This window comes from Papio anubis, chromosome 16 (genome assembly GCF_008728515.1).
Source record: "Papio anubis isolate 15944 chromosome 16, Panubis1.0, whole genome shotgun sequence".
Lineage (NCBI taxonomy): Eukaryota > Metazoa > Chordata > Mammalia > Primates > Cercopithecidae > Papio > Papio anubis.
Genome location: NC_044991.1, coordinates 8,367,067 through 8,387,297, shown reverse-complemented (window position 1 = coordinate 8,387,297; position 20,231 = coordinate 8,367,067). Strand labels below are relative to the sequence as shown.

General features: G+C 42.8%; 1 protein-coding gene across 5 annotated transcripts in view; it reads right to left on the bottom strand.

Annotated features, from left to right (window-relative positions):
* Positions 1-416: 416 nt before the first annotated feature.
* The window catches only part of WBP2NL (WBP2 N-terminal like), a 39,527-nt gene continuing 19,712 nt past the window's right edge, over positions 417-20,231 (bottom strand). For 3 of the 5 annotated variants that reach the window (XM_021921618.2, XM_031656238.1, XM_031656237.1), the window contains exons 2-10: positions 19,975-20,083; positions 19,589-19,730; positions 19,054-19,146; positions 11,370-11,477; positions 6,768-7,177; positions 3,625-3,712; positions 2,816-2,922; positions 860-954; positions 417-716 (exon numbers count right to left, since the gene is read on the bottom strand). In XM_021921618.2, the coding sequence (XP_021777310.2) occupies positions 6,861-7,177; positions 11,370-11,477; positions 19,054-19,146; positions 19,589-19,730; positions 19,975-20,083 (769 nt within the window). In that variant the 3' untranslated portion in view covers positions 417-716; positions 860-954; positions 2,816-2,922; positions 3,625-3,712; positions 6,768-6,860. Of the gene's footprint in view, positions 717-859; positions 955-2,815; positions 2,923-3,624; positions 3,717-6,767; positions 7,178-11,369; positions 11,478-19,053; positions 19,147-19,588; positions 19,731-19,974; positions 20,084-20,231 lie in introns of all 5 variants that reach the window. The other 2 variants (XM_031656236.1, XM_031656239.1) reach the window with 2 other exon arrangements.

Sequence of the window (20,231 nt, the reverse complement as noted above, 5' to 3'; positions counted from 1 at the left end):
CTGTGACTCCCTCTTTGGGGCCCTACGGTTCCTAGCATCTCCAAGTTTCTGGGCGCCACCTTTTCGCTAGTGCCAGCTGTGGAAGCTGCTTGGAGTGTGACTGGTCCAGCTGCAGCCTGGCAGAGAACTGGCACCCATGCTGGTAACTGAAGCTGACCACCCCCTGCAGCAGCTGGCACGTCTGACTGAACAACAGCCAGACCCCACACTTCCCCACACGCCCCTTGTCACTCCACGCAATCTCCCTTGGCAGGCATGGGATCCAGGCCAGTAGCATGAGCCAAGTGCAGCCTTCCAGGCCAGGTGGGTGGAATGAACCCAGTGGGCCCAAGCAAAACTTGGGCAGAGGTGCCACTTGGCCACAGAGGTTTCTGGCCAGAAAAGTGACACCCCGAAGATACCATAACATTAATAACTCAATTAATACCCTGTTTTATTATTTATAATAAATTCCAATTACTAAAAATTACACAAGTTTCTTATGTTGGCTACTAAATCACACATCTAAACTAATCAAACTGCTGATCACATCTGTATAGACCCTTTCCCTTTGACAGAACCCCTTCTTTCTAATCCATTTTGGAAGCTTCAAAAAAAGTTTATTCTCTAGCAGTCCATGGTTGTCTGCCCCACCCTCTTCAGGCTCCAGAAGACTCTCAAGGCAAAGGCCAGGAAGAATACCGTATGTTTCATTTCCTACCTGACAGTGAGGTAATCTGTATAACAGAAAAATTTTTTACATTATTAATTTGAATTGGGCTTCTACATTTTATACATATACATACATGATTTTCAAGCAAGCAACAAAGTGCTGGGCAAGGAAAGCCAAGTTAACATGAAGGCAAAGGCTTTCTATTACCTTTTGTGTAAACCCAAATCCTGAGATTTGGATTAGGGTAGATGCTTAAGAGATGGAGGTGATGCAGACCAACAGCACAGCTGAGAGGGCAGAATCTGGAAGTTTAAGGAAGGAATTGTGAGATTCGCAAGGATAAGGAGGGCTTTGGGGTCCTACTCCCCAGCTCTAAGGAGCAATATGGTACACAGAGTTGGATCTCTGACACCCTGGTTTCTAAGCCCCACCATTCTGGGGTCCCAAGGAAACAAGCTTTTAGACTTGATGGAACTGCCAGGACTGGATAGTGGCTGTTTCAGAAGCAGTCTGATAACCAAAAGAACCTTCTCAGCATCTTGGTGCCAAATGAAATCTGGATACCTTTGCATAATCTTAGGATTTGTGAGAAGCCCACCGACAAGGCAGATGGTGGTGGGGATCTTAGTAACAGAAATAAATTTACAGAAAACAAAGACATGCAATATTTCTTGAACATATTAATCTATGGATTGAAAAATTGGCCAGGCAGCTGGGCGCGGTGGCTCACGCCTGTAATCCCAGCACTTTGGGAGGCCGAGGCGGGCGGATCACAAGGTCAGGAGATCGAGACCACGGTGAAACCCCGTCTCTACTAAAAATACAAAAATTAGCCGGCACGCTGCGGCCGTAGTCCCAGCTACCGGGAGGCTGAGCCAGGGAGAATGGCGGAACCCGGAGGCGGGCGCCAGCAGTGAGCCGAGATGGCACCCTTCACCGGGCACCGCCCCGGGCATGAGACCGCCCCCAAAAAAAAAAAAAAGAAAAGAAAAAATCGCCAGGCACAGGCCAGCCCGCAACCAGCACTTTGGGAGGCCGAGGCGGGTGGATCACTTGAGGTCAGGAGTTCGAGACCAGCCCGGCCAACATGGTGAAACCCTGTCTTCACTAAAAACACAAAAATTAGCCGAGCATGGTGGCAGGCACCTGTCATCCCAGCTATTCAGGAGGCTGAAGTAGGAGACCACCGGAACTCATGTGGGCCAAAGGTTGCAGTAAGCCAAAGATCATGCCACTGTACCCCAGCCTGGGGGAAGGGAGCCTTCGTGACTATCTCAAAAAAAAAAAAAAAAAACCAAAAAGAGAAAAATCACCAGCTAGATTTCCTCCTGATATCTCAGGGTAGCTGAGCCAGGAAGGTTCTGCTCCAGCAGGCTGGGGAGCATCCACTTACCCATGAAAAGGAGTATTTGGAGGTTCATTTTAGGGGCCAATACCAGATAGTCCAGGACTAAAAGGTCTTCTTATTTTTATCCCTTTATATTTCTAATAGGAAATGAAAGAGTAGACAACAGAGTCTAGTTTCTGTATTGCAGCTGGGGAAGAGACAGGAAGAGCGGAATCCACCAGCACAGTGAGTGAGTCAGAAAGAAAGTATTCAAAATGTCAGTGAGGAGCTGAGGAACTCACCACATGAGTGCTTTGAGCATGCAAAAGGCTCAGCTGAATTCTGACTGGATTTGTCCTAAGCAAAGCAAAAACCAGGGTCCTTTGAATATATGGGACACAAAGCTCTTCTTATAGAACAAATTCGACTGAGTCTTTGGGGAAACAACTGCATCAGACAGTGGGAGCTAACTAACAGTGGGTGTGCCACACAGCACCACGTGGCTCCAACCTGTGGCTCCAACCTGTGGCTCCATTTGCTTCTATCCTTACAGTCACAGCCTTTGGTTGTATTGGGGCAGTTTGGTGGACCACGTAAACAGGTACCCTTTGCACAGGAGAACACCTTTAAGAAACTCGCACCTGCTACGCTTTTCAGGTAACTGGACCTCACCTCAAATCTACCTGGTACAAGTATAACTAAAATTAAGAGCAGAAGAGAAGTCTAGTTTGTATTCTTTTAGAATTCTAATCCCCAAATATTTGCCAGATATCAGTTACTCAGAAAACTTTCTGATATAAAAAAGGCCTCACCCATTTACCCTGTTCCCAACTTACCGTCACATTCCAGCAGACACTGAAAAGCTGAACAAGGGAAACCTTATCCCTGCTCGAGTTGGTTGAGTTTCTCCTCTCTTCCTCTCCTTGTCACTGTTGCCCACATACTGTAGTTTGGAAGTAAGAAAAGAAGAAACTCTTAAAAATATCTCGTTATTTTCCTCTAAAAATTTTAGGGATAAAAGCACCAGATCCTATGACCCATGTCTGAGATCCAATATTGCCTGGATTCCCTGTTTAGAAACTTTAGAGAGGTTTACAATCACACTTTCCCTTTTCACTTCTTCCCTTCATGCCAGTTGCCTGGGCAAAGTGGCTGTCCTTGTGTTTTGACATTCCAGCTTCCTAGACCCGTAACTCTATCCCAGTAATTTCTGAGAGAAGCAGCAGCTACTTTCTATATATTATATCTTCAAGATGTCCCACCCTGCTTTCTGTAAATTGGACATAAAGCTCTTTTTTTTTTTTTGGAATGGAAGGAAGAATCATCTTTTGACTTGTCTTCATTTTTGGAAAGAGCTTTAAGGTCTAGCATACTTCTGATACCTGAAGTCCGTTCTAATTATAATATCCCATAATTCCAGAAAATGTTTCTCAAAGTTTGTTCCACTGAACAAAATGTTTACTGAATATTCTAAAATCAAATAATTTTGAAAAAACTGTAAATTTTGAAAATCTCCCCTTCTTGGAGATTATGTCCATTAGTATAGTCAAGGCTCTAAGAAATTGTAAAGATACCAGTTTTCTTGTCTTTTTCAATTATATTTAACCCAGTTACTCCATTTCACATAAAACCCATTAATATCTACCTGACTTCCTTAAGAAAGGCTGTCCTTGAAAACATGGGTGCATCTGGTTTCCTAATTTTCACAACGCAGATCAATCAATGACTCTAAGCTGTGTTAAGGAAAGCATTTAAAACTTTTACAAAGCTCCATATACAAAGAAGTTAATCACGAAGTTGTAATAACAAAAACCTGGAAACAAATACCTTAAAAGAGGGATTGAGAAAATACATTATGGTGTGATTGTGTCACAGAATATTATGTAGTCACTAACAATATTTACAAGCATTTCTTAAAAACCTATGAAAATGTAAAATATCTGGTGAAACACTATATAGCATGATTTCAACTACATATAAGAAATATACATACAGGTGCAGTGGCTCATGCCTGTAATCCCAGCACTTCAGGAGACTGAGATGGGCACATCATTTGAGGCCAGGAGATCAACACAAGCCTGGCCAACATGGCCAGACCCCATCTCTACTAAAAATAAAAAAAATTAGCGGGGCATGGTGTTACCTGCCTGTAATCCCAGCTACTCAGGAGGCTGAGGCACGAGAATTGCCTGAACCTGGGAGGTGGAAGTTGCAGCGAGCCAAGATTGTGCCACTGCACTCCAGCCTGGGTGACAGAGCAAGACTGTCTCAAAAAAAAAAAAAAGCATAGAAAATATATTGATTTAAACGTCTTCTGGGTCAACTGCGCACAACACCTGGCTTTTTTTGTTTGTTTGTTTTTTTCCCCTCCCTGCTAGAGACAGGGTCTTGCCATATTGCCCAAGCTGGTCTTGAACTGGCCTCAAGTGATTCTCCCATCTTATCCTCCCAAAGTGCTGGGATTACAGGCATGTGCCACCACACCTGGCTACTAATATATTTTTAAGGCCTCCCTTTTAAGTGGCTTGATGAGCCTACAATAAGATAAGGAAAGGCCAATGAAATTAGGAACTTTGCCTACCTTGCCAGTGTGGGAGAATGGTGAGCTCTGAAGGGGCTAAAAACCTTGAAACAGTCTAGAATAGTGGTCCTCAGCAGGGATGGTACTGCCCCCCAGGGAGCAATTAGGAAATAAGTGGGAGCATTTTTGGTTATCACAGTTAGAGGCCATTATTGGCATTTAATGGGTGAGGAGTCGAAGATCAGAGACATCCTGAAAGGTACAGGGCAGTACCTTAATTGTCCTATGTCTCCTGACTTTCAAATGGCTCTCCAGCCAGTGATGTAGGTGAAGCACGTTTATAATCATTTGAGCCTAGAGCCTGACTCTGTTTTATATTACTTTAATATATACAGAAATTTTCAGGAATTCCACCACTGTGTAAATCAAGGGAAGACTAAACTTTGTTTTATTTGGAAAATTTTCAAAGGTTGTTCACCATTTTGGAGAACAATATTGCCAATAGCAATGGTATTCAAGTCACCAAAGCAACATATTCATATCAGTTAGCATTTCTAGACTTTATACCTATGGCGACTATGTATATGGGAGTGAACCCTTGATTACTTCAGTATGTCTTCTAGTGTGGTAGAATCTGAGCATTTATGTATTAAAACACTTAAAATTTTACTACAAACTCCTTTTATTTCCTCTATCACATTTATGCCATATTAATTTTGGTTGAAATGGTGTGGAATCATATGCAATTATCTACAAACTTCATTGAAGTGGAGACATTACAAAATATTTGTTATAAATATACAAATATAAACGTTTATTATAAAATATAAATATTTGTTATAAAATGGGGCATTCAGTCTGATGAGGCTGAAAATCACTATAGTATATGCTCCCTACAACTTGCTTTTCTCCTTATCAAGTCTTAGAAATTTCTGCATACGTAGTATGGGCATACCATAATCTATTCATATATTTCCTTTAATGGACATACAGGTTATTTCTAATTTTGTGCTATTAGAAACAATGAATATAATGAAATCTTCCCACATGCACTTCTGTGCACACGTGCAAGTATTTCTCAGAGGTAGATTTTAAGATGTGAAAGTGCCAGATCAAGAGTTTTAATATCTGTAAATCTTTGGAGATAAAAATGTTTTCTCAAGTTGCATTTCCCTAACACTAGTCAAGCTGAACATCTTTTCAAACATTTTTTGGCCATGCTATTGTCTTGTTTGTTTGGCAATTCATATTTCTGTCATTTTGGGGAGGATTTATAGTTATTCACATATTCTGACTATAAGTTAATATATATGTTGGAAATCACTTTCTCCTATTCTGTTGCCTATCTTTTAACTTTTATCATAGAGAAGTTTTAAATTTTGATATAGTCAAATTTATGATTTTATTTGTTTTTGGCCTCCTCAAAAGGCTTTCTCTACCTCTAGACATAGTTTTCAACAGATGTATAATACTCCATTTTATGGATGTACCACAATTTATAATACTATTGAAAATTTAGCTTTTTCAAACAACTAAGTGTTCAACATGATGTTTTTGTTTGTTTTTTTTTTTTTTTTTTTGACGGGGAGTGGCTCTGTCGCCCAGGCTGGAGTGCAGTGGCCGGATCTCAGCTCACTGCACGGGGTTTCACCGCGTTGTTTTTAGCACGCATCTTAGTGCAAACAGAGCATAATAAATGTTTCTTGAATGAGAATGGGAAGACAGGAACCTTGAATGTGAGTGTGGAAAAAGTTATGCTTAAAAATGCAACCCAGGCCGGGCATGGTGGCTCAAGCCTGTAATCCCAGCACTTTGGGAGGCCGAGACAGGTGGATCACGAGGTCAGGAGAGCGAGACCATCCTGGCTAACCCGTTGAAAACCGGTCTCTACTAAAAAATACAAAAAACTAGCCGGGCGAGGTGGCGGGCATCTGTAGTCCCAGCTACTCGGGAGGCTGAGGCAGGAGAATGGTGTAAACCCAGGAGGCAGAGCTTGCAGTGAGCTGAGATCCGGCCACTGCACTCCAGCCTGGGTGACAGAGCGAGACTCCGTCTCAAAAAAAAAAAAAAAAAAAAGAAAATGCAACCCAATGTCAACCAAATTACTAGGGAATTAGCCCTACAACAGTACTCTTCCTTTAGCCAGCTACTCAAGAGTTGATTCTGCTTCTAAAATCTAGGCGCAGAAGTAAAGCTTCATCTTCCCCCATAAGATTGCCCTTCCAAAGAGTGGAACAACTACCTGCGAGAAGCCTGTGATCACATACCTGAGTCCTCCTCCTTATCCTGACTTCAATTTTAGGGTACCTCTTTGCTTGATGAGTCTTCAAGGTTTACATCTTAGAAGGTTAAGAATGGACCTAAGAAGAGGAGGCAGAGGGAAGAGAAGCCTCGTTTTCAGGAGCCTGGGCTGCTGCAGATCCAGCAGGTGAGGCTCTGTATCCCGCAGGCAGGCCTTCATTTCCTGCAGATGGGGCTTCATAGCCAAGAGGTGGAGCTCCATATCCTGCAGGTGAGGTTCTGTATCCCACAGGCGGGCCTTCATTTCCTGCAGGTTGGGCTCCATATCCTGCAGGTGGGGCCCCGTATCCGGGAGGTGGGGCTCCATATCCTGCAGGTGCTCCATATCCGGGAGGTGGGGCTCCATATCCTGCAGGTGGGGCTCCATAGGCAATAACTGGGAATTATAATGAGAAGGAAAAAAATTCAGTTACCTTGAAGTCAAGGAATATGTGAGAAGGAAGAACTTAAAAAATAATGCTGAAGCAAACTGACGCAAGAAGAGAAGTCAGGCAGAATAATGCTAAAGCGATTTCCTCCAGCTATCACCAATTGAAGGCATATCACTTCCTGTTGTGCAGGGATTCAAATCAACATGAAAACAACCCTATGAATAGATTGGTGCATTACTTATACTTGTGCACAGACATGTGTTTTACTTAATAAAGTTTGATGATGAAAAAAAGTAATACATGCTTAATGAGGACTATCCGTTTGGAAAAGAGAGAAAAGAGGAGTGGAAAAAAGTCATCTATAATTCTACCACCAAACACTTAATATTTTGGTGTATTTCTTTGTAGAATCTCTGTGAATATTCTTTATATAATCATGATCATATCAGCCATATTATTTTTATTTTATTTTATTTTTTTGAGACAGAGTCTCGCTCTGTCACCCAGGCTGGAGTGCAGTAGCGCGATCTTGGCTCACTGCAAGCTTCGCCTCCCAGGTTCACGCCATTTCTCCTGTCTCAGCCTCTCAAGTAGCTAGAACTACAGACGCCCGCCACCATGCCCAGCTAATTTTTTTTGTATTTTTAGTAGAGATGGGGTTTCACCATGTTAGCCAGGATGGTCTCGATCTCCTGACCTCGTGATCCGCCCACCTCGGCCTCCCAAAGTGCTGGGATTACAGGCCAGTCACATGATTTTTTAAATCTGGCTCTTTTACTTAATATTATAAGAAATGTCTTTATACTGTTAATTTACTTCATAAATTCAAAGCTGGATAGTATTTCATCATATGGATAGATGATACTTTTTGTTGTTTCTGACTTTCCAATTAACCTTACAATAAACACGAGTTTTACTTACTACCTTGGGTTACATTCCCCAAAGTGATTTAACTGGATAAAGTAAATGGACAGCTGTAAAGTTATTTTGCTTTAATCCAAAATTTATTACAAAACTATTGTAATCAAGACAGTGTGTTACTGGCACGAGGACAGACTTAGAGACCGATGGAATAAATTAAGAGTCCAGAAATAAACCCAAGCATCTATGAACAGCTGATTTTTGACAGAATGCCAAGACCATTCAATGAGAAAAAAATAAGTCTCTTCAAAAAATGATTCTGGGACAACTGGATATCTGCATGTAAAAGAATGAGGTTCCTCTCTAACTTCACTCTACAGACAAAAACTAACTTGTAATGAATTAATGGCCTTAATATAAGACAGAGGTGGCCAATATTTTGGCTTCCCTGGGCCACATTGATGGAAGAATTGTCTTGGGCCACATATAAAATATACTAGTACTAACGATAGCTGATGAGCTATTTTTAAAAATCTCGTAACGTTTTAAGAAAGTTTATGAATTTGTGTTGGGCTGCATTCAAAGCCATCCTGGGCCATGGGTTAGACAAACTTGATATAAGAGCTAAAACTATAAAATCCTTAGAAGAAAACAGGGATTAAATCTTCATGACATTGGATTTGGCAATGAATTCTTAAATTTTACATCAAAAGCATGAGCAACAAGAGAAAAAAAGAGAAATTTGATAAAAATTTAAAACCTTCTCCCCAGCCATGCCTCCTATACAGCCTGTGGAACTGTGAGCCAATTAAACCTCTTTTCTTTATAAACTTAAAAAAAAAAAAAAAAATTAAAAACCTTTGTGCATTAAAAGCCATTTTTGCCTGGGCACAGTGGTTCACACCTATAACCCACTGGCCGAGGCAGGCAGATCATTTGAGCTCAGGAGTTCTAGATGAGCCTGAACAACATGGTGAAACTCCATCTCTACTAAAAATACAAAGATTAGCTGTGCATGGTGGCGCACACCTGCAGTCCCAGCTATTCAGGAGGCTGAGGCACAGGAATCACTTAAACGAGGGAGGCAGAGGTTGCAGTGAGCCAAGATGGTGCCACTGCACTCCAACCTGGGTGACAGAGGAAGACTCTGTCTCAAAAAAAAAAAAAAAAAAAGGCATTATCAAGAATGTGAAAGAAAACCTAAAAATATTTGCAAATAATATATCTGACAAGGATTTCATATCCAGACTATATAAAGAATGCTTACAACTCAACAACAAAAAGACAAGCAATCTGATTTAAATTAAAAAAAAAATATGCAAAAGACTTGAACAGACAGTTCTCCAATGAAGGTATACAAAAAGCCAAAAAGCACATAAAAAGATGTTCAACATAATTAGTCATTAAGGAAGTGCAAATTAAAACCACAATGAGATACCACTTCATACCCACTAGGATGGCTTATATATATATATATATTTTTTTTTTTTTTTTTTGAAAAAGGAAGGTAAGTGTTGCTGAGGATGTGTAGAAATAGGAACACTTACATTTACATAGGAATGTAAAATAGTGCAGCACTGGAAAATAGTTGGTGGTTCCTCAAAAAGTTAGAGAATTAACATATGACCCAGAAATTCCACTCCAAGATGTATATCCAGGAGAAATGAAAACATATGTTTACGTAGAAACTTATATACAAATGCTTATAGCAGCTATTATTCATAATAACCAAAAGGTAGAAACAAGACAAATGTCCATTAATGGATGAATGAATACACAAATTGTGGCATATATGTACAATGGAGTATTATTCAGCCACGAAAAGAAATGAAGTATTGCTACATGCTACAACTTGAAGGAACCTCAAAAACATTATCCAGAGTGAGATAAGTCAAACACAAAAGATCATATATTGTATGATTTCTTTTATGTGATATATTCAGAATAGGTGAATCAATAAAGACAGAAAGCAGATTAGAGGATACCAGGAGATCAGGGAGGAGACAATGGGGGAGTAACTTCTTAGTGGGTATGGGGTGATAAAACGTTCTGAAACTGGACCAGGTGCTGTGGCCTACACCTGTGATCCCAGCACTTTGGGAAGCCAAGGCAGTAGACTTGCTTGAGCCCAGGAGTGTGAGACCAGCCTGAGCAACACAGTGAGACCTTGTCTCTACAAAAAAAATTTTTTTTAAAGGCTGGCAGGGATGGCTCATGCCTGTAATCCCAGCACCTCAGGAGGCCAAAGTGAGTGGATGGCTTGAGCCCAGGAGTTCCAGACCAGCCTAGGCAACATAGGGAGATTCCCATCTCTACAAAAACACATAAAAAATTAGCTGAGCACAGTGGATTGCGCCTGTGGTCCTAGCCTACTCTGGCTGGGGGGCACTGAGGTAAGAGGATCGCTTGAGCCCAGGAGGTGGAGGCTGCAAGGGGACATGATAGTACCACTGCACTACAGCCTGGGTGACAAAGTGAGACCCTCTCAAAAAAAAAAAAAAAAAAGAAACTAGAGAGAGCTGATGGATGTATAATATTGTGAATACATCAAATACTGCTAAAGTTTACACTAAATACCACTGAATTGTACACATTAACATGTTAATTATATGTTATGTGAATTTCACCTCAATTGAAAAAATGTTAAACCCTAGCAACACTTACTTTAGATTCTGAATATTAGATTGTAATAACCTTTAAAAACCAAGGTAACTATTAAGGTTATAAATAAGTAGCCTTTAAGTTACATACAAAACTAAAGGCCCATGGACATGCATATCAAGTTCCAAGGAGAACTCAAGAAAAGTCCCATATTTTGGGGGGTTGGCAGCATTAGGAGACTCTTGGTGGCCCACCAGTAGGCAGTGGACCATGTTTGAGAGTTACTTCCCAGAAACCCCATTCAGTCGCAGTGGACTTTAACAGCACAACTGTTAAAGGGCCCAGGGCTTGAGTCCTCAGTGAGGTTGAAGAGTGTGGCACAGGTATGATGACTGTGCTATGTGAAATGGAAACAAGGAAGTGGGCAAGAGCATATATTTTCTGCTCAGGCTATAAACAGGAAGTGACCCTTCCGACTAACAGGCGTTGCCCAAGTATGCTCCAGGTTTGTACATATCATTAAAAGTAAGCCTGAAACCAAAGCCCAGTCACTTGCTGACTTTGCCACTGGGTTTCAATCTGAAAACAAAGTCACAGACGTAACCATTTTCCAAGCCCCTAAACCTCTGCTGCTGCTCCTGCAGGAGAGCTGGAGGCAAGCCTGCAATAGACAGATCTTTGAGCCTCCGGCATAATTTTCCACCTTCCAGGAAGAACCTCTCTGCCATACCTTACCTGAACAAGGCATCTGTGGAGTGCATATATTCCCTTCCCCAGTAATTACATAAATTCTCATAGAGCTGAACCAGTCATTTAAGGTTCTAAGTGGAAATCCTCGGGCAGCTGGAAAGACAAATTTGGCAAAATAGGAACTCTTTTAATTAAATCAGAAGTATAGCAGATATCAACTGAACAATAACAGAGTATTTAATCACCACCTTACATGTGTTTCCAACAATGTTCTTGAGATACAAGATAAAAAAGAAACATGGGCTGAGTGCAGGGGCTCACACCTGTAATCCCAACACTTCAGGAGGCCAAGATGGGAGGATTGCTTGACCCCAGGAGTTCAAGACCAGCCTGGGAAACATGGCAAGACCCTATCTCTACAAAAATTTATTTAAAAATTAGCCAGGCGTGGTGGTACATACCTGTCATCCCAGCTACTCACGAAGCTGAGGCAGGAGGATTGCTTGAGCCTGGAAGTTTGAGGCTGCAGTGAGCCTTATTTGTGCCACTGCACTGGAGCCTCCAGCCTGGGCGACAGAGTAAGACCTTGTCTCAAAAAAAAAAAAAAAAAAAAAAAAGAACCATGACCCTTGTCCTGAATGGCATGCTTCTTAAGAGCAGAGATTGTGTCTCATTTGCCTGTGCTTATTCCAGGCCTAGCATAGCGCCTAATCATAATAGATACTCAGAAAAAACTTCTAAGGATTCTACCAAGTTGGTAAGATATATCCATTAAAGACCAATGTAAGGCAGTGTGGTACAGAACACTTTTGTCTTGTCTCCCCTCTGCATCTCTCTCATAAGAACACTTGTGACGGCATTTAGGGGCCACCTAAATAATCTACAGAAATCTTGTCATCTCAAGATCCTTAAATTAATTACATCTACAAACACCCTTTTTACAAACAAGGTAACATTCACAGGTTCTGAGGATTGGGATGGGGATATATCTGTGGATCCATTAGCAGCCTACCACACTGAGTTCTGCCTATGGCATGTAACCAGACGTAATGTACAGTTTCCAGACCTGGCCCATAAAAATTTCCCAGGGGAGATCTTTATTCCCTTCTTTGTTGGCCGTACAAAGAGGCCATGGGAGCCATGGGTTAAAGATCGCAAGGACCGGCCGGGCGCGGTGGCTCAAGCCTGTAATCCCAGCACTTTGGGAGGCCGAGACGGGCGGATCACGAGGTCAGAAGATCGAGACCATCCTGGCTAACACAGTGAAACCCCGTCTCTACTAAAAAAAATAAATAAATACAAAAAACTAGCCGGGCGAGGTGGCGGGCACCTGTAGTCCCAGCTACTAGGGAGGCTGAGGCAGAATGGCGTAAACCCAGGAGCTGGAACTTGCAGTGGGCTGAGATCCAGCCACTGCGCTCCAGCCTGGGCGACAGAGCGAGACTCCGTCTCAAAAAAAAAAAAAAAAGATCGCAAGGACCGGCCAGGCGTGCTGGCTCACGCCTGTGATTCCAGCACTCTAGGAGGCTGAGGTGGGTGTATTGCCTGAGGTCAGGAGTTCGAGACCAGCCTGACCAACATGGTGAAACCCTGTCTCTACTAAAAATACAAAAAATAGCTGGGTGTGGTGGCAGATGCCTGTAATCCCAGCTACTTGGGAGGCTGAGGCAGCAGAATCACTTGAACCTCTGGAGGTTGCAGTGAGCCGAGATCACACCATTGCACTTCAGCCTGGGCAATAAGAGTGAAACTCTGTCTCAAAAGAAAAAAAAAAAAAAGATAGCAAGGACCCTATTACCCTGGATCATCCCTGAATAACTATGTGGAACAGAGCCTCCTCTTGCCCCTGCTGATTGGTCTTTATATAAGCAGTTATATCTACTGTCTTAAGCATTAGTAATTTGAAGTTTATCTGTTTCAGTGGCTAGAATTATTCTAATTCACTATAAATCTAAAGTTGCCCGTCTTCCCTTATCACCCTCCTTGAGGACCCTCTGTGTCCTTTATAGTAATTCCAACAGTAAGTATTTTATTCACTTACAAGTTTGCTTTTTATATGACTCTAACTAGACTATAAGTTTATAAAGACTATGTGTGTCTTATTCACTGCTGTGTTCCCAGCTGTCTCACAATTGGGAATTTGGTTCACAATAGGTACTCAACATACATGTGTTAAAAACATAAATCAAGAGCCCTGACATATCAACTCTGCGAGGGAAAGGGAATCTTTCCTAGTCAAAGAATCAGATCATAAAGATGATTAATAGTTAACTCTGAGGGCCTCAAGGACATTTATCTTACAAGCCCTGGCTCTTGTGGGGGCAGGTGGGGGTGGGGAGGAAGTTCCCCACATCTAAGCCATGATATAATCAGAAGACCCAGGCCGGGCGTGGTGGCTCAAGCCTGTAATCCCAGCACTTTGGGAGGCCGAGGTGGGTGGATCACGAAGTCAGGAGTTCAAGACCAGCCTGACCAATATAGCGAAACCCTGTCTCTACTAAAACTACAAAAATTAGCTGGGCGTGGTGGTGTGCGCCTGTAGTCCCAGCTACTCAGGAGGCTGAGGCAGGAGAATGGCTTCAACCCAGGAGGCAGAGGTTGCAGTGAGCCAAGATCGCCCCACTGCACTCCAGCCTGGGTGACAGAGCGAGACTCTTATCTCAAAAAAAAAAAAAAAAAAAAAAACCCAGAGCAGTTCCAGACATTGGGCAAGTTCACGTAAGTTGCCTAAACCCTTTTCAAGTGGCTATGCAACTGCTGAGATGCTGAACCTTCTTGGCTAGCTTTGTGGGCCAAGAAGTAGATCTTAATGAGAGTACAGAGAACCTCAAAAGTTGCCTGACCCCCTTAGCCCATAATCCTAAAAAAGAAGCCCTCTTCAGTACTATGAGGCCAAAAGTAAGAGTGAATTCAACACTCAGTATGCAATTGTCCTGAGTTCCCCAGATGTCTGTAGCAAAGAAGTACTAGACTTCCAAGTGTCCCCTGTCTCTGGATTTCCCACTGTCTCTGGATTTCCCACAGCTGTACTCATCTGTCTGCCAGGATAACCTGCAATCCAGTTTCAGGCTTCCAGATGCTGTCTGCACTCTGGACTACCAAACAGCTGTGGGTTAGGTACAGCTTGTGAACTTCTTGGCCTCCTTATCTTTGCACTGTATCATCAAAGGTAACTAAAAATTTTTCTTACTTCTTAACTTCCCAGAATATGGCTCTTCTACTACCTCTCTTCTCCAGCATTTCACTGAAATCTCTCTTGCTACCATCAACAGACTCTAATTACCACATGCAATGCACACTTTTCAGTCCTCATTTTACCAAACATTTCTAGAGCAGCTGATATGGATGACCATCCCGTGTCTCATAACTTTCTCCTCCATTGACTTTTGGTATATTAAACTCACTTGATTCTCCTCCCTTTACGACATCAGTCAGTCTCCCTTTCAATCTTTTGCAGATCAAGCACTCCCCTTCCCCTTCCCTTAAATGTGCAGAACCCATTGAGGTCAAGGCTGCAGCCTCAAAGCCTGTAATCCTGCACTTTTGGGAGGCCGAGGCGGGTGGATCACGCAGGTCGGTAATCTGCACGTCCCGGCCAGTGAAACCTCCCCGCCTCTACTAAAAATACAAAAACTAGCCGGGCGTGGTGGCGGCTTCAGTCCCAGCTACTCGGAGGCTGAGGGAGAACATGGAGTCCGGGAGGTGGAGCTTGCAGTGAGTCGAGATCAAGCCACTGCACTCCAGCCTGGGCGACAGAGCCGGTATCCCGCCCCAAAAAAAAAAAAAAAAAAAAAAAGAACCATTGGAACTCTATCCTCAAATCACTGAGGAAGCCCATCACTCTACATGGCTTCTTTACATGCAAACCCCTGTTGAAGATTTCCAAATCAGTCTCTAGAAGGGCGCCTCATCTTTTTGAGCTCCGCTGTCAAGCAAGCCCAAATGTAACTCACACTTAATATGGTGTAGGGGTCAAGAGTATAGGCTCAAAAGGACACAATATCACTTATGTAGTATTTCTGCCAAAATGTATGACCTGAATATAATCATGAAGAAACAGACAAACTCAAATTAAAAGGATATTCCACCAGCGAAGTCATGGCCTTTTGGCAAATGTCAATGTTGATCGTAAAAGCAGTGGTCTCTACCAAAATCCCAGCACCTGGAGGCCAAGGGCAGATCACGGTGTCAGAGCACCGCACCTAACCCGGCCAACATGATGAAACCCCGCCTCTACTAAAAATGGCTGAAAATCACAGGCGCGGCTGGCGCGGCGCCTGTAGTCCCAGTTACCAGGAAGCTGAGACAGAAGGACCGCCTGCACCCCGCAGATGGAGGTTGCAGTGAGTCGGTGATCGTGCCACTGCCCCCTCCAGCCTGGCTTATTGGGTGAGCCGCATTCCGTCTCAAAAAAAAGCAGCGCCACGCCCGTGAAAGCGCATTGCAGCCAAGTCCAGATTAAAAGCATCGAAAGAAACAGGAGACAATCCAATTAAATGTGATTCAGAATTAGATCCTGGATTGGGGGAAAAAAGTGCTATTAGAATGAGTAACAGTAACAGGACAATCATTTGAATTTGAATATAAACTATATATATATATAGATATATATGGGACATGGCATATTTTGAGACTGAGTTTTTTGTTTCTGTCACCCAGGCTTGATGCAGGCACATCCTGGGCCGCCCAAACCTCCCGGTCAAGATTCTGTGCCACAGTCTCCCAAGTAGCTGGAACTACAAGCACACACCACCATGCCTGGCTAATTTTTGTATTTTTGTACAGACTGGGTTTCACCCACGTTAGCCAGTTTTGGCCCCAAACCCTGGACCTCAAGTGGTCCACCCACCTTGGCCTCCCAAAGTGCTGGGATTGCAGGCATGAGCCACTGCACCCGGCTGAATATAAACTACATATTAAATGACAGTATTCTGTCAATGTTAAATTTTCTGAATTTGATAAGTACACTGAGGTTAGATAAAATGATGCCCTCATTCTTAGGAGATACACATCCAACATTTGTTGTTCAAAGGAATAATCTTTAGGATTCATCTCAAATAAAAGAACGTTAAAACAAAGCATACATTAAAGGGAAAATTGATAACCTAACAACTGGATGAGGAAAGCCGACGCAATATTCTGCAACTTTTCCATATATCTGATTTTTTTTTTTTCACCAACAAGTTTAATTTAAAAAGAGAAGGTAGGTTTAGAGTTCAAATCCCAGCTACATCACTTGCTAACTATATAGCCTTGGGAAATTATATACCACCACTGACTCAGTTTCCCCAGCTATAAACTGGGGATAATAATAGTACCTACATCATAAGGTATAAGGTTTTTGCAAGGATTAAAAAAATTGACAAATGTAGTAATGAGGCTTCATGAAATACTTCATCTCTGAATGGAATGAGGTCGAGAACTGAGACGCAGCGACATAGCGGAAACCGTTTTCAGGTCATTAAACTATTAGCGAGGAGCGGGCGCTTAGAAGTCGAAAGTTATTGAGAAGCTGAGGCGGAGAATACGAGTTCCTGAGGCGGAGTTTAGTGAAATGAGATCGTACTAGTTGGCTTATTACAAGACCTCGGCCTCCAAAAAAAAAAAAAAAAAAAAGGGCTTTGAACACTGCCCAGTATACAGTAAATCATTTCTTTTTTTTTTTTTTTGGAGATCGAGTCTCGCTTCTGTCGCCTGGCGGTGTCGGACCCCAGCCTCACGTGCCCCGCCTCCTTCACCTCCCTCGCCTCAGCCTCCCTCAATAGTTGGGACCACAGGCCTCGCCCACCTCAGCCTCGGGCTAATTTTTGTATTTTTTAGTAGAGACGGGCTCTCACCCAAGGGCCAGCATGGTCTCGATCTCCTGACTCGCGGGACCACCATCCGCCTCCCAAAGTGTTGGATTACAGGCTTGAGCCACCACGCCTCGCCAACATTTCAATATATGCTAGTCAGCAGCCCAGTGTAATGTCTAAAATTGAACTCATATTTCTCTTCAACTTAGACTGCTTCTTATATTCTTTTTTTTTTTGAGACAGAGTCTTACTTGCTGCCCAGGCTGGAGTGCAGTGGCACCTAACTCAGCTCATCAGTAACCTCCACCCCCTAGTCAGCCACCCTCCTGCCTCAGCCTTCCAAGTAGCTGGGACTACAGGTGTGCACCCCACCACTGGGTTAACTTTTTGTATTTTCAGTAGAGACGAGGGTTTCTCTCACCATGTTGCTCAAGAACTCAAACTCCTGAACTCAGGTAATCCGCCAGCCTCGCCTCCCAAAGTGCTGGGATTACAAGTGCCACAAATTCTGTTCCGCCCTATATCTCACGGTTTATAGCATCCCAACCACCAAGCTCCTCTAAGCTAGAGTTTACTCCATCCCCTTTGTGTGTCCCCGCAACACTTTGTCCATGCCTTATTACAAGTATTAGCTCCCTATGAGACACAATAGTGGATTCAAGTGCATAAGTCTGGTCTCTGCACACGTTTGTCTCAACTAGGATTGGAAGTTGGGGTGGGTGGCAGGGAGAAAAGGAAGAGCATTCCAGACACAAAAAATAGCATGAAAGTTCAGAGATGAGAGAAAATAAAGCACAAAGAAGTCCAGTTTGATTGGAATATAAAGGTAAGAGAGTGAGGGGCATGAAGTGAGACTAGACTAAATAAAATATATATAATAGCAGGGCACGGTGTAATTACACTTGTAATCCCAACACTTTGGGAGGCCAAGGCAGGTGGATTCACCACCTGAGGTCAAGAGTTCAAGACCAGCTCATGGTGAAACCCCACCTCACTAAAAATATAAAAATTAGCTGGGCTTGCATCCACACCTGTAATCCCAGCTACTCAGGAGGCTGAGGCAGGAGAATCATTTGAACCCAGGAGGCAGAGGTTGCAGTGAGCCAAGATCGTGCCATTGCACTCCAGCCTGGGTGACAAAGCAAGATTCTGTCTTCAAAAAAAAAAAGATATATATATATATATATGTGTGATTTTTAAAAATTATATTTAGTCAAAGTTTGAAAGAGTTCTGTGATACATCCATTAGATCAGTGCTGTAAGTCTTGACAGTACCTCTACCCCCTCTCATGTAAGATGGGGACTAAACCTGAGAAAAGCAAAGGCAAGTCCGGAGAGAAGAAAAAAATTAAAAGCCACACCAAAGGAAGAATAACTAAGGGCTCCCTGACCCAAGGAAGAGACAGACGCTCAGTGGATATCTGAGGTCAGTGTTTAAATGGACAAAAGACTATCAGGTATAATTAGTCACTTGGGTGTGTGGCTGTAAGCTCCCACTAGATTGCAAGGTCCTTCAGGACAGGAAGGGACTGAATAATCTTTGTGTTCCTACCCTGTAACATGGTATTTGACAATTGTAGGTAGGCCCAGGAAATGCCTGCCGAATATGTATGCAAATACCAACTGCCTGGCCACAGAGGCCAGCAAATCTTGGCTTAGTAGAAGTCCTGCTTTAATTCCACAAGCCTTAAAACCCCCAAAGTGGGCTGGGCGTGGTGGCTCATACCTGTAACCCCAGCACCTTGGGAGGCTGAGGCAGAAGGATCATTTGAGTGCAGGAGTTTGAGACCAGCCTGGGCAACATGGTGAAACCCCGACTTACAAAAAATACAAAAATCCCTGTCTCAAAAACAACAAAACAGCAACAACAAAAACAAAAAACCCAAACAAACAAAAAACCCAAAGTGCTTAATATCTTTATCCGCATCACTTACCAGAAGAGGCAGCTTTCACCATCAACTGGGCAAATTCAATGGCACCTCCATTTCTGAAGACTAATTTAAAAGTAGCTTGTCCTTCCCAGCCACCTGGGGGAAGAAATGGCACACACTCACTAAGAAACTGGCATAGCTGCCAACAGAAAGACTGCCACAAACACCAAGGGAAACACTACCTGACAAAGCAGAGCAGCTTTTGTTTGAATTTTTTTTTTTTTTTTTTGGTTTCTCGCAGTTCTCCCGCCTCAGCCTCCCAAGTAGCTGGGACTACAGGCGCCCGCCACCATGCCCTGCTAGGGGTTTTTTTTTTTTTTCTTGTATTTTTAGTAGAGACGGGGTTTCACCATGTTAGCCAGAATAGTCTTGATCTCCTGACCTCGTGATCCACCCGCCTCGGCCTCCCAAAGTGCTGGGATTACAGGCTTGAGCCACCGCGCCCGGCCTTGAATTTCAACATGAGCCAAGTTTGAATCTTAAACTTTCTAGAAGATTTTAAGGGAAAAAAAATACACACTTCTGAGGGAACACTTACCATATGGAGCTGCCTGAATAGTTCCCTTAATGAAGTTTGCAGCAAATACTGGTTGCTCAACGGTGAGGTTCGTTATCAGATCAAATGGCATCATAAAAGACAGCATGGGATCATTGATGGAGCGCGAAGTTATGAAAATCACCTATGCAAGGACAGAAACTTTGGAAAAGGAATGCAAAATTCGTCCATGGATTGAGACTTACAAGAGCAAGGTGCATTCTGGTCTGACTGACAAACATCATATTTTCTTCCATCACCCTTCAATGTGGAAAATCCCAAAGTGCACATGTTTAAAAACACTTCAAAAGTCAATGTTTAACTTTTCTTCATTTTAAGGAAAACAAATGTAGAGTTAATCAGCAAATTAAAGCAGAAGTAGAAATTACCCGGTATGAAGTGAGAAACAATGTTCCTGTCTTTGTACCACTAAAGACATTGGAGCCTTCTGATTGCCGTGGGAAGGAGAGCTCCACATTCGGAGACTGCTTCAAGAGACTGTAGAAAACGAGGAACAGACAGCATACAATAAAGAATGTATATAAAATGACACACATAAAGTTCTTAACGCAGTTTTTTTCCCCAGAGTAAGCACTCAATAAACATTAGCTGCTGCTACTGCTATTATTACTAATACTACTATTTT